General features: G+C 46.7%; 1 protein-coding gene across 5 annotated transcripts in view; it reads right to left on the bottom strand.

Annotated features, from left to right (window-relative positions):
- SNX29 (sorting nexin 29) overlaps positions 1 to 13,337 on the bottom strand; it is a 394,246-nt gene that overhangs the window by 340,877 nt on the left and 40,032 nt on the right. For all 5 annotated transcript variants that reach the window (XM_045542623.1, XM_045542624.1, XM_045542625.1 and 2 more), the window contains 4 exons: positions 8,409 to 8,589; positions 5,289 to 5,359; positions 3,872 to 4,120; positions 1,118 to 1,493 (listed from right to left, as the gene is read on the bottom strand). In XM_045542623.1, coding sequence (XP_045398579.1) covers positions 1,118 to 1,493; positions 3,872 to 4,120; positions 5,289 to 5,359; positions 8,409 to 8,589 — 877 coding nt within the window. The remainder of the gene's footprint in view (positions 1 to 1,117; positions 1,494 to 3,871; positions 4,121 to 5,288; positions 5,360 to 8,408; positions 8,590 to 13,337) is intronic.

Here is a 13,337-nt window from a genome sequence, read left to right as displayed (position 1 = left end):
CTAGCTCACTGCAGCCTCAAACTCCTGGGCTCCAGCCATCCTCCTGCCTCAGCCTCCTGAGTACCTGGGGCTACAAGCATGCACTAACCATACCCAGCTAATTTTTCTAATTTTTTTGTAGACATGACGTCTTGCTCTTGCTCAGGCAGGTCTCGCACTCTTGGCCTCATGCGATCCTCCTGCCTCGGCCTCCCAAAGTGCTGAGATTACAGGCATGAGCCAATGCACCCAGGCCAGGTTGTCTGGATTCTAAGATTCAAGCTCTTCACTATGCTTCCAGCCTTCACATGCACCAAGCCCCTTCCATAGGAATAAATCTATAGCAATGCCAGTGTTAAGGCAACAAGTGCAGCAAGTTACTGCTATTCATACCCCTGCAGATAAATGCAGAAATTACCAGCCCATGACTATTCTCTAGACCAGCAGTCCCCAACCTTTTTGGCACCAGGGACCAGTTTCATGGAAGACAATTTTTCCACAGACATGGGGCAGTGGGGGAGGCGGAGCTCAGGTGGTGATGGGAGCGATGGGGAGTGGCTGTAAATACAGATGAAGCTTCGCTTGCTCACCTGCCACTCACCTCCTGCAGTGCGGCCAGATTCCTAAGTTTCATGGAAGACAATTTTTCCACAGACAGGGAGGGGGCATTTTGGGGGTGGGATGGGAGTAGGCAGAGCTCAGGCAGTGATGTGAGCAATGGGGAACAGCTGAGCCTGGTTCCTAACAGGCCACAGACCAGTCCCGGTCCAAGGCCCAGGGGTTGGGTGCCATAGTTCTAGACTAAGCTTGTCTTAGTCCTGAGCTTCCCATGCTAGTGCCACGTTAGAGATGTGGGGAAAATCCAGTCAACAAAAACAAAAGGCCCAGGTATAAAGCAAGAATTTCAAGGCACACGTCCGACATTCACTTTGTAACAAGTACCTTCAAATATACTCCCTTCCCCCTCTCTTAGTTCTCAGGGGAATAGCAAGCTAACCCTCCTTCCTCCTAAACAGAGACCTGAAGAATGAATCATGCCCTGAACAAATACAAAACTTGCACCATTATTTGGCCCAACACTGTAGAAAGAGAAACAGTTAACGTAACCCCCTTCGTTAAAAGCTGGAGCGGAACTTACTTCTCAGGCGACTCTGAATGGCCCCCGCGCTTCCTTCCCGATGAGTTCCCATAAACATCGTCTTCGTTTTCATCCACATCTTCGTCGTCGATGCTTTTCACGTCGAGCTTCTGGTACCCACACTCCCCATTCAAAGACAGGGAATCAATTTTCCATGAGTTGCTGCTCTGACTTCCGTTGGAATTGGGCCCGAAGGGGCTCTCAAAGGCCGACAGGATGTTGACAGAGGAGCGGTCCGAGTTCTCCTCCGAGCTCTCTCCTGCGCCAGGGACCTTTCTAAAAACATCCCCAGAGTTCTGCTCGTCTTCCTCATCATCAAATGAAATGATGTTGGTCACCTTCTTTTTCTTCTTCCGCTCCTTTTTACATTTGGCATCTGGACAAAAAACGATATGGTGTGAGAAAAAAAACAAGCCAAACAAAAGGATGATGATGGAGCCAACTCACCTCTAGGTTACAGAAGAGATGACTCTGCTGGGAAATCCATTGTAAGATAAAGTCAAATTTTTTTTTTTTAAATCCTGATAAAAATTTGTCTACCAATGACTGAGGAAAATGGACACAGGCCTCTTCCTCTGATTTATATAAACACATCAGAGCACATGTTAAAATCATTCCTTCTGGCCGGGCGTCGTGGCTCACGCCTGTAATCCTAGCACTCTGGGAGGCCGAGGCGGGTGGATCGTTCAAGGTCAGGAGTTCGAGACCAGCCTGAGCAAGAGTGAGACCCCGTCTCTACTAAAAATAGAAATAAATTATCTGGACAGCTAAAAATATATATAGAAAAAATTAGCCGGGCATGGTGGCGCATGCCTGTAGTCCCAGCTACTCGGGAGGCTGAGGCAGTAGGATCGCTTAAGCCCAGGAGTTTGAGGTTGCTGTGAGCTAGGCTGATGCCACGGCACTCACTCTAGCCAGGGCAACAAAGCAACACTCTGTCTCAAAAAAAAAATAAAAATAAAAATAAAATAAAATCATTCCTTCTAAGCAGTCACTTTGATTCGAAGGATGCTGCCATTTCTAAAATGATCTCCATTATTTCACTTTGGAAAATAGTCTCATGGCTGGTAGGTGAGACCAGGAAAACCAGTTGGGGGTTGCAGTCAATTGTGTAATGGCCAGGAATTCCTCCCATCCCTGTGTGATATCCCTTCGCAATGGGACTCCGCTGCTCCTCCCATGTGGAGGTGCTGTCTATCTCTGCACCCCTTAAATGCGGCTGGCTTAGTGCTCTGCTTTTACCAAAAGAATGTGCCAGAAATAACTGTGTGAGTTCTAGAGCTGAGGAGTTGAGAGGTCTCACAGCTCTGCCTTCGCCCTCTTGGACTGCTGTCCTGACACTGCTACGTGAGGAAGCCAGTCCAGCTTACCGGAGGGTGACAGGCCATGGGTAGAACTGAGCTGTCTCAGCACCAATTCCAGCAGGAGAGTAGATCTTGCAGCTCAGCCACCAGCTGAAAGCAGCCCCATGAGTGAGCCCAAGGGAAACCAGCGGAACCACCATGCCAACCCACAGAATCATTACAAAAAAAAAAAAGAACCATGGTGGCTTTAAGCCACTACTTTTTTTTTTTTTTTTTGAGTCATTTGCTACACAGCAAAGGCTAACTTGAAACAGAAATCAAGATTGCCTTTGTGACCAGCGCTGAGATGAGCCTATTTCTTCACCCAGTTTAATCATCAAACTTGGATATGAGATACTTTGAGCCAATGCCCAAAAATCCAATCCATTTAACCAAGGTGGGAGGTGGTGACACCTCACCAGTGTGCCCCAACTCGGAGATGATTTCAGAAGCAGAGTTGCAAAAACGGATGGGACTGACACTCCTTTGGGTATACAAATTTCAGTCCGTGTTACACAAAGCCCTCAAGAGTCCTGTTTCCTACATCATTCACTGGGTCTCTGCTGGAGGAGGAGAGGGCAAGGGAGACAAAGTCATGGTGCACCAAAGAATCCTTGGATTCCAAGTTTTCACCACCCGTAATTGCAAAGGGATGGCCAGGACGCCTGCCTTGCTGAAGAGATTGGAGAATACCAGGACTAAGCACTTAAACCCTAAATTTCCAATTTTGCTGCAGCAACATCCTAATGTCCCAGACGTCTCAAGGAGTATTATAAACTCCCTGCAACATTAATCTCAATTGGATCAACTTTCTTTGGCCTTCCCATAGCCTAGAATCAAAGCTGATGAACTCCTCCCTTCTCTCAGGCCTCCACTTAAATGTCATCCCCCGACAAAGGCAAGCCCAATGGCACACATTCTCCATAGCAACGCGTGCTTGGTTTCACCCCATCTATCCTGAGGATAATAAATTATTTATATAATAGTCACTAACTGCCTACCCCCACCCTTCCCAAAGGAGACGGTGGGCTAAGTGCTGGCAATCTGTCTTTGTTCTTCCACTCTCTGCCTAGCACAGAGGACACAACGAATGAACAAATGGACGAAGGAATAAATGAGTGAAGATCAACCTCATCCGGCTTCCTGAGACTCTCACACCTTCACCTTCAGTTTGCTGGGACTGACCTGTTCACTGTTCTACCCCCGATCTTCACGTATAGGCAAGGCCGCCAGCCCCTTCTAGAGTGAATGAGGGTAAGAAAAATACACAAAAATGTGAACTGAAAATGCAAGTGCATCCGATTTCATTCCCCTTGGAACGACTTCCAGACGACAAGGTGTATCCACCTTAGCCACACTCTGCTATCCTTTCCATGGCCCTGTTCCACCTCGAGTGCCTGTTCTCGCTCACCGGCACTGACGTTCTTGGACACGACGGGCAGGGGGTCGGTCTCCTGTTCAGGTCTGATGAGGATGGAGACGGCAGAGGAGGCTGTGATCTCCCTGAAAAGGCTGCTCACCCCTTGCGTGGATTCCTTCAGCAAGGAGGTCACGTTCTGCGTTGACTCCTTTAAGAGGTCCGAGACGGTGGGGGCAAACTTACTCTGTCCATTTAGATCCTTGTTGTCAATGTTAATTGCAAAGAGGATGGAGTTCAGACCTGTCCAAAAAAGGGAAAAGTCTGGAGTGTTTGCTGTTGAGCCATCACACCTCCAACATGAGAAACAAGCTGTAGAGGATACAGCACCCAAGAGGACACACACACAGATCTTGAACGTTTATAAAAATCTTCTACAAAACTGGGGTCAGTAGACACCAGCTATCGTGGGAGCTGAGTCTTTCCAGACTCTCTCCCTAATAGTCAGGAAGACAAATACAAATAAGTCAACCAGCAGGAGGTCAGGCTGCCTTGGGTTGAATCCCTGCACTGCCGCTTTCTAGCTACAAGATCTTGGTCAAGCAATTTCCAATCTCTCTGAGCTTCAGGTTCATAATCTGAATGCAGACATTCAGACGAAGATGCAGACAAAATCATCTCACAGGGTTACAAGTATTAAACACAGTCACCCACCAAACACACTCAGCTCGATAAGTAGCAAAAACGTGCGTCGATTACATCATCATGAATACTTTAGGCAACAACTACCACTCCTATCTTACGGCCTGCAAAGGAAATCATGCTCAAACCCTGACTTTTTCTCATCAATGGACAAGACTAACGTAACCCTCGACATGTGGGATTTAGTGCAAACTTTCAGGGGAAAAAAGGAGGCAACAAAGAACTTGGAAGAAAGAAGCAAGGTCCCCCTGCTGTCCAGTTGATTCCATCTCTCTCTTTGAATGAGAGTCAAACGGCGAACAAGTAAATCCACCAAGTGACATCAATCCAGGGCCTTCATGAGGACAAATCCTGTACGAGACTCATTATCACAGAGTGGTTCTCTCACAGCCCTACAGAGGTGACTGCTGAGCTATCATGGTTCCCACCTCGCAGAGGAGGAAAGTAAAGGTAATGAAGCTCACAGGATCTGGCCCAGGTCTCCAGCCAGCGTGAGGTAGAGCCAGGACTCAAAGGTGGTCTCCCTCCTCCGATTCCCCCCAATTTAAATTACACCTGCAAAGCTACAACCAAACACCCTCTACCTCATGCTCTCTCTGCCAGGGTATCAAATTCTAGATGAAGGAACCCAATACTCAATGCCAGTGAAGGAATGATGGCGGCAGAGAAAATCGCAGCATCCCTTGAGGTCATAAATCCACTCCCAGGCTGCCCCCTCTCCCCACCAAGCTTCACAAGGCCCACTGCCCCTGGCCTTGGCCAGGCTTACCAGCTGCCATGGTAGGAAGCATGCTAGACCTTTCTTCATCCATCACAAAAGAACAGTCTTCATAAAAAGCACTGCAAATTGAAAGAGAAGAAAAAACAGTTCTTAATAGTGGTTCTCTGCATCCACTAACCAGACAGTTCCATTAGATGGGCCCCTGGAAGAGCCATGCCTGGTTGTCCCAGAAGGGACTTGGTATGTCTGAGGTCTCTGCTTATGAAGCTTATGGTTATAACAAGAGGATTGAACATGTACATCCTACGACTTTCTTGCTGGTCCACTGAGACCCCAAGCTTTAGAGTACTGAAATAAACATGATATGTAAACGTACTTATCAAGCAGCAAAGTAGAAAAGGACAGACAGAGAGGTGACTTTCACTCAAGCAACATCCCCAGGAGACAGACAGGAAATCCAAGCTGGCCAAAAATGCCTGTCTGATCCAGCCAATAGAAGAAAAGACAATTTCAGAAAGAAATTACAGAGCTCCATGGCTCTGTCAAACAGGGCATTTATATATAACACCTGCTTGGGCTACAGACTTGAAAGCCCCTGTTATCCCTGGAAAGGGCTGCGAAGCTAAAAAGACCCCACAAATACAAATGAGAGTTGGGGTGAGGGTCAGGGGAGCCAATACAACCTGTCCAAGGGCATCTGGCCAATAAATGGTACAGCCAGGGCTTAAAAGCAGGTCCCCTGAGTCCAGTGTCCAAGCTCTTTATATGATTCCCTGTTAAACAATAGCAACCAAATATCCATGATGCTGTGACTTCCCCATCAGGTCATGGAATTCTAAACCAATGGAGTCAGTCAGTGATGGGTGACCTGTAGTTCAGTGACAGCCTGGAAAACTGAGCTACTGAAGTGACCGCATACAACCAACAGAGAGAGAGAAGAGACATATTTTCAATATACTTACTCAGAAAATGTTAGTGGAAGCCCCAAACCACATGTTCAAGCTGACATTTGAACTGTACCTCTGATTTCCAAAAATTGTGATTCTTTAAAAAGTCTTAGCCAGTTTTCATACATGTAAATGAATTTGGTTTCACCATATCCAGTTAAGTAAGTGCCTAATGATTCACGTAAGGTCAAATATTTTGTTTTGTTTTGTTTGTTTGTTTTGAGACTGTCCTGCTCTGTTGCCCAGGCTGAAGTGCAGTGCGGTCATCATAGCTGACTGCAGTCACAAACTCCAAGGCTCACCGGATCCTCCTTTCTCAGCCTCCCGAGTAGCTGGGACTACAGGCACGCACCACCATGCCCAGCTAATTTTTCTATTTTTTGTAGAGATGTGGGGGGGGGGGAGTCTCAGTATGTTGCCCAGGCTGGTCTCTAACTCCTGGCCTCAAGTAATCCTCTCACCTCGGCCTCCCAAAGTGCTGGGATTACAGGTTTGAGCCTACCGCACCCAGCCCAACTGTGATTCTTAATAGTTGGATTCACTTCAACTTCTCATTGTTAAGTTTAACTTCGATGCTGAGTATGTAACGCTGAACTACCTGCAAGTGATCTGCTGGAAAGAGCTTCATAAAAATTCATTTTAAGAAACATGAGTATGTCAGCAGAAACTCTGCAGGCAAAACAAAAACAAAAACAAAACAAAACAAAACAAGAGTCCTTCCCCTTAACTAAAGCTGGTCAATGCTCCGAAGGTACAGACGTTCTCAGCCCCCCAAGTCTGACCCTGAACAGCCCATACAGGTGCAGTCAGCATCGATCGTCCCGGTTCCTCAGCCCTCGCATTTCAGACCCACAGAGTGTTACCATTCAAGTGGGCAAGGTGTCTCAGGTAACACCAATGGGAGAACTTCAAAGGTATTTCTAAGGACCCTAGTGCACAGTCCCAGAACACCTAAGAAATTGCTGGTAGAGAGGGGACTACAGCAGCAGAAGCAGCAGAATAAGGGACCTAAGCTAGGGAACAGACGGTAAGATAAGAGATCAAGGGAACACATCACGGTACTAATGAGACACCACCTTCATGAATTAAACGGAATTTCACTGTTGAGGATCTGGGCATTGCTGATGTGGAAGTTATTCAGGGAACCAGGGCAGGATTAATCACTGTCCCTTTGTATCACCAGGGGACACAAAACAACATGGCTAGTCCACCATTCTCAGAGAGAAAATATGATTAACAGTCAGAGCCAGAGAAAGAGATACCAGAGACATCATGAGTGCAGGCAAAACAACAGAAAAAACATGCCAACACATTTGCAGTTACCTCGGTGTCAATCACGAGTGATTTCAGTTTTTACCCCAGTGGATTTTACAGCATTTCTTAATGGTTTTAAGGAAATGTGGTTGTTTATATCTTCATTGACTCATACTCGGTGCCCTCTCCCTGTCACTGTGGAGTAACTGCTATACCTCCCCATCCTGCTGAGCTCGGGGTAGCCATGTGACTTACAGTGGCCAATGAAACCACTGGAAGTGTCTCTGTGGACAGAAGATCTAAGAGCCAGTGTGTAGTTCAACTATACCTCCTTTTCCCACCTGTGCAATCATGAACCCATATGCAGAGATGAAGCCTCCAGTCACCTGAGTCCCTGAGATGAGAATGTCCCTGCTCACCCATGACAGACATGTAGCACGAGGAAGAAATAAACTTGGTTGTCAAAAGCCACTGAGGATTTTATGGTGTTCATTACTGCAGCACAACCTGACCTATGCTAACTGACAGAGTGAACTTCATGATCAAGAAAAAAATAATAATAGAAGGAAGTTTTAATAAAAACAAATGACTTATTTCCCCAACTTAAAACTTCCATATTTTTATCAGTCAGTTTGGGATTGACTGAATGAGTGAACCCTCAACTGAAAATTCCACAAAGTGAAGAACAAGCTGTGTCCTAAGACAACAGCTCTCGCCACACCCAAGCCTTTGTGGTAGTAAACACTGACTTGAGTGCTGGCTGTATACAGGTGCCACGCTGAGCCCTTTCATTCATTCTCCCACCAAGGGTCCCCAGAGCACAGCTGAACACACTGGGGCTGTAAGAGGGAACCCACTGGCCCCAGGTGGAAGGACTTGGACGCAAACCCAGACGGTCTGGCTCCAGGTTCCTCGATCTTCACCCCGCAGCTGAGCCTCTTCCCAGAACCCATCCCGGCCCGGGTACCTGAGCCTGCCGCGGTCGGCCAGGAGCATGTGCAGGTAGCGCTCCAGGGAGTGTTCGTTGAGGGCACAGCGCAGCCAGGCGCGGCCTCGGCCCACGTCCGAGGAGATGTGGCGCAGGGAGTAGAAGCGCTGCAGCTCGTGCTTGTTGAGCACCTCCTTCACATAGTACCAGAATACGGGCTCTGCAGAGAGAGGGACGGGGCTGTGTCACTCGGCCTGGGACGCTCATCACTTTCACAGTAACAGTCCCTAGGCAACTTTTTAGATTGAAAAGGGATAGTTCCTTGGCACAGACAAGGTGGGAGATACAGAAGAGCATACCAAAAATAAAAATGACCCTAAAACCTCCCATTTGGAAATGACCAAGTTAACATTTTCAAGAATTTCCGGCCGGGGTTGGTGGCTCACACCTGTAATCCTAGCACTCTGGGAGGCTGAGGCGGGCAGACTGTTTGAGCTCAGGAATTCGAGACCAGCCTGAGCAAGAGCGAGACCCTATCTCTACTAAAAACAGAAAGAAATTATATGGACAGCTAAAAATATATATATAGAAAAATTAGCCAGGCATGGTGGTGCATGCCTGTAGTCCCAGCTACTCGGGAGACTGAGGCAGGAGGATTGCTTGAGCCCAGGAGTTTGAGGTTGCTGTGAGCCAGGCTGACACCACGGCACTCTAGCCCCGGCAACATAGGGAGACTCTGTCTCAAAAAAAAAAAAAAAAAAGAATTTCCTTCCAGCCTTTTTTACTGTACTTTTCTTTTTTATACAAAATCAACATGTGTGGTAGGTTGAATTATGACCCTCGAAGATATCCACATCCTAATCTCTGGAACCTGTGACTGTTACCTTACACAGCAAAAGGGTCTTTGAAACTGGGATTAGTCAAGGATCTGGAAACTGGGAGATTATCTTGGATCATCCCAGCGGGCTGATGTAATCACAGGTGTCATTACAAGACGGAGGTAGAGAGATTTGACACAGAAGAGGAAAAGATGATGTGAACAGGGAAGCAACGATTACAGTGAGGTGGCCACAGCCAAGGAATGCTGGCAGCCTCCGGAAGCTGGAGGGGGCAAGGAACGGATTCTGCCCTGGAGCCTCCAGAAGGAAGCAGCCCTGCTGTCATCCTGACTTTAGCCCGGTGGAACTGATTTTAGACTTCTGGCCTCCAAAACTGTAGGAGAATAAATCCTTACTGTTTAAAAGCCACCAACTTTGTATTGATTTGTTACAGCAGCCGTAAGAAAATAACACAACATCACATTGTATGAGTGTATATGCACATATATATAAAATTTTGTATCCTGATTCATTTATTTTCTTGTCTAGATCATGAACATTTTCCTATTACAATTAAAAGTCTTTGAAACACGATTTTTGATGCTTCCCAGTAAAACGTAATTTAACTATTTCTCTACTACTGAGGACATGATACATTGCCACTTTTCCCTCTATACAGCAAAGAGCATCCTTACACATAAATAATCATCCTAATGTCTAGTTCCTTAGGAAAGATTTCCATATGCTGAATTACTAGGTCTGAGGATAGAGACTGATTTAAAGCTTTAAGGGAAACCTAAGACTGTTTGTTTTTATCCATAAAAGTCATTCCTACAACTACCTGTATCTCCTCACATCCCACCTTTTGTTACCCACATGCACACAGATATTTTTCACAGTTGTAACTCTAGTGTCTACCTAATCTTGTGATCAATTTTCTTCACTTAACATTAGCTCATCAACACTTTCTCATGCTGCCAGTAAGAGCAGCAACAGCAGCCGCTACTGAGCATTAACTATGCAGCAGTCCTTGCAGTGAACACTACGTCTGACCTCACAACAACCAAGGCCATGTCCATGTCTAAGACCAGGTCTGAGGCCTGGACAAGGGAAGTAACTCGCCCAGGAACAGGGTTAGTAAGCGTTGCAGCAGAAAGGGGCCTCGGAGCTCACTGCAAACCACTAAATCACACTGCCTTGTGAAAGGAGGGGACTCTGCCATCTTCAAAATGATCATGTTCACAACTCAATAATATTCTAAGGGGGGAAATGCTGAGTCTCTGCTGCCAGACCTGGCTTCCAATCCAGCAGCTAAACAGGCTCAAAGACTCCTCTGAAATGTGACATTCTTTGAATTTGCCTTCCAGAAGGATGCAAATATACACATTTCCAGAAACTGGGCAGCAAGTTAGTAACTTCACTAATGTTTCAGTTCAGCTTAGTAAGGACAAACTGCACTCTTCCTATGAGCCACGAACTGAGCCAGGCTAGGGGCCACCAGGCAGAAACAAGGACTCACCCCTTAGGGGCTTCCAATCTAGTGGGCAGGACAAACGGGTGAAGAGATCATTTAGCTGAATGACCCTGGGCAAGTCACTCAACCATGATAAGCCTCAGATTCCTCTCCCATAAAATAAACACAAAAGTACAGAATCGTCCAGGGTTACTGCGGTAACCGGGAAAAGGGACGGAAAGTGCTGAGCACGATGTCCAGCCACCATCTGCTTAGTGAGTACCTGCTTAGCAGCGGGGCATTTGTGTGGCTGCCTCTTTTCCTTTTTGTGTTAACAGCATCTTAATGCATATGGATTTGTGGATCAAGCCAACCTTTGAGATCATTTAGAATAAACGTCCCAAGAATGCCGGAAAACTCCACCAACAGGACAGGTCACTCAGGACTATCTTCTGTCTCAATCCCTAAATGTCAAACTAATTCCAAACTCATCAGATCACTCCAAACCACACAGCTGTACAAAACAGCCTTCTTTCCACTCTCTGACTCTCCCAGAAACCAGGACGGGATTGGGGGGGGGGGGGGGGGGCGGCCGGGATTTGGTGACAGCAATGCCATGGGGCAGCCAGCCAATAATGTGTTTTGAAATGCCTGGACAGCCACCTGTATATCCATCACATTTAAAATCAAGTGACTGGAGGCCGCGCCACCCTGAAGGCGCCCGATCTCGTCCGGTCTGGGAAGCTAAAATCAAGTGACTCTCACCTGCACCAAGTCTTTCTTGAAAAATGCATTCACCTCCCTCTGACCTTGAATGCACGTGAACACTTCACAGTATGTTTTCACCTTTCAATTTTGCAAATTGCTTACTGCTACAGAATCCTTTTAAAGCTTGTCAGAAAGATGCTGATGATGATAAGAATTATCCCAGTAGGGCTCTGCTTCCACTGCCAGAATTAATGTGGTCTATTTAAAGTGCAGCTCACCTGCCAATTAGCGCATGCAGTGTCCATAATTTAATCTGGAAATATACACTGATCTGCTTTGAAACATGAGGTTAATTCCAAAAGCCGGCAAGGGCTTTGGATTCTCTCAACACCTGAAAGCCAATTGCCAATAAGAGCAAGGGCCCAGAAGCGGGTGTTGAGGAGAGCTGCCGTGGGGCACTTGCTAATAGGAAGACTAACAGCACCAGGCTTTTGGCAAAGTTTCCATCAAGCCTCAAACTTTCATTGATGCCAACAATTCACACACTGGAGACCACAAGAAAGACACAAACCTTGGCGCAAATTCTAGTTTAGGCATTATGTGACTTTGGGCAATTTATTTTGTCCTCTATTTTCCTCATCTGTACAATGGGGATAACAGTACCTACTTCTAAGGATTGCTATGACGAAAAAAAGAGAAATAAGAATACATGCTAAGTGTATCCAATAAATGCAGTCAATAAACGTTAGCCATAATTATTAACATACCTGGCATATAATTGGTGCTCAATGAAAAGCAGCTATTAATATCATTACTACACTTGCACCAGGAGCTAAGGCACTAAGGCAGGCAAACAGCATCCTTTTTCCTTTCTTCCAGCACCCGCATTCCTGTGGGAAATGTGTTCCGCTGGTCCCTTGGGAAGTGAGTTGCGTTCAGCACTGCCCTCGTCTCTCCCTCCCACGGGGTGGACAGGTAACCCAGTCTGGGCGATTACCTGGCCATAGAAGGGCATCTTCAATTTTGATTTTTTAAAATACTGCAAGAAAATATTATTTATCTTGATTGCTCAGTCTTCTGACATCCCCTCAAATTTTGTGGCCGAAGTGCCACAGTGAGCATCTCGCTGGCCTCACACCAGTCCCAGCCCTGGACCACAAGTCCTCCCCACAACTTCCACCTGCACCGCCAGCAGAGAGGCCTTCTCTCCTTCAGGAACTGAGGTCAGCGAACTGTGGCCTGAGGGCCAATTTATCGGCAACCTTTTTTGTAAGTAAAGTTTTCCTGGAACACACAGCCACACCCGTTTGCTCACACATTGTCCTCGGCTGCTTTCCTGTTGCAAGGGCTGAGCTGAGCTGAGCAGCTGTGATGGACATCACAGGGCTCACAAAGTCTGAAAACCCTTAAGGAAGAAGTTTCCAGAAGTAGAAGCTCTAATAATCATATAAAGCTGGAGCTACCTGGGGCTATTTTCCCCTACCTTGTGGAGAGCTCACCTGGAAAAACACCAAACCACAGAGAAGCGGCTGTGTGGGGAGAGAGAACGAGACAGATCTGGGGGAACACTGGGCCCCTGAATCCAGCTCAACTCCTAGATGAGTTCTTAGTTACGGAGTCAGTAAGTGTCTCCCTCTTTTTTTTTTTTTTTTTTTTTTTGTTAAATTAGTCTATAGGATTTTCTGTCATTTGCAACCAGAAGAGATCTAATGCAGTGAGAAGGGTATGTTCTTCAGCTACCAAGAACACCTGTCCCCCAGAGCCACAATGGGGGTCTGTCTCATCAGCATGACAGCATCGCCCAAAAACAAAGCTTTACTCAACAAGAAACAGAAAACCCAACTACAACCACACAAGCCCAGTTCCTTGTACACAAAGACGGGCTTCCTCTTCCACATAATGAGTCTGGAGGTAGGCAGTCGGTTCAAAGGCTGTGTCCAGCCAGACTCTCCAACCTCTTGACCTCACTGTCACAGAGGATTGTCACAA

Source organism: Lemur catta, chromosome 2 (assembly GCF_020740605.2).
Source record: "Lemur catta isolate mLemCat1 chromosome 2, mLemCat1.pri, whole genome shotgun sequence".
In the NCBI taxonomy this organism is placed as follows: Eukaryota; Metazoa; Chordata; class Mammalia; order Primates; family Lemuridae; genus Lemur; species Lemur catta.
This window is presented reverse-complemented; position numbering and strand designations above follow the sequence as displayed.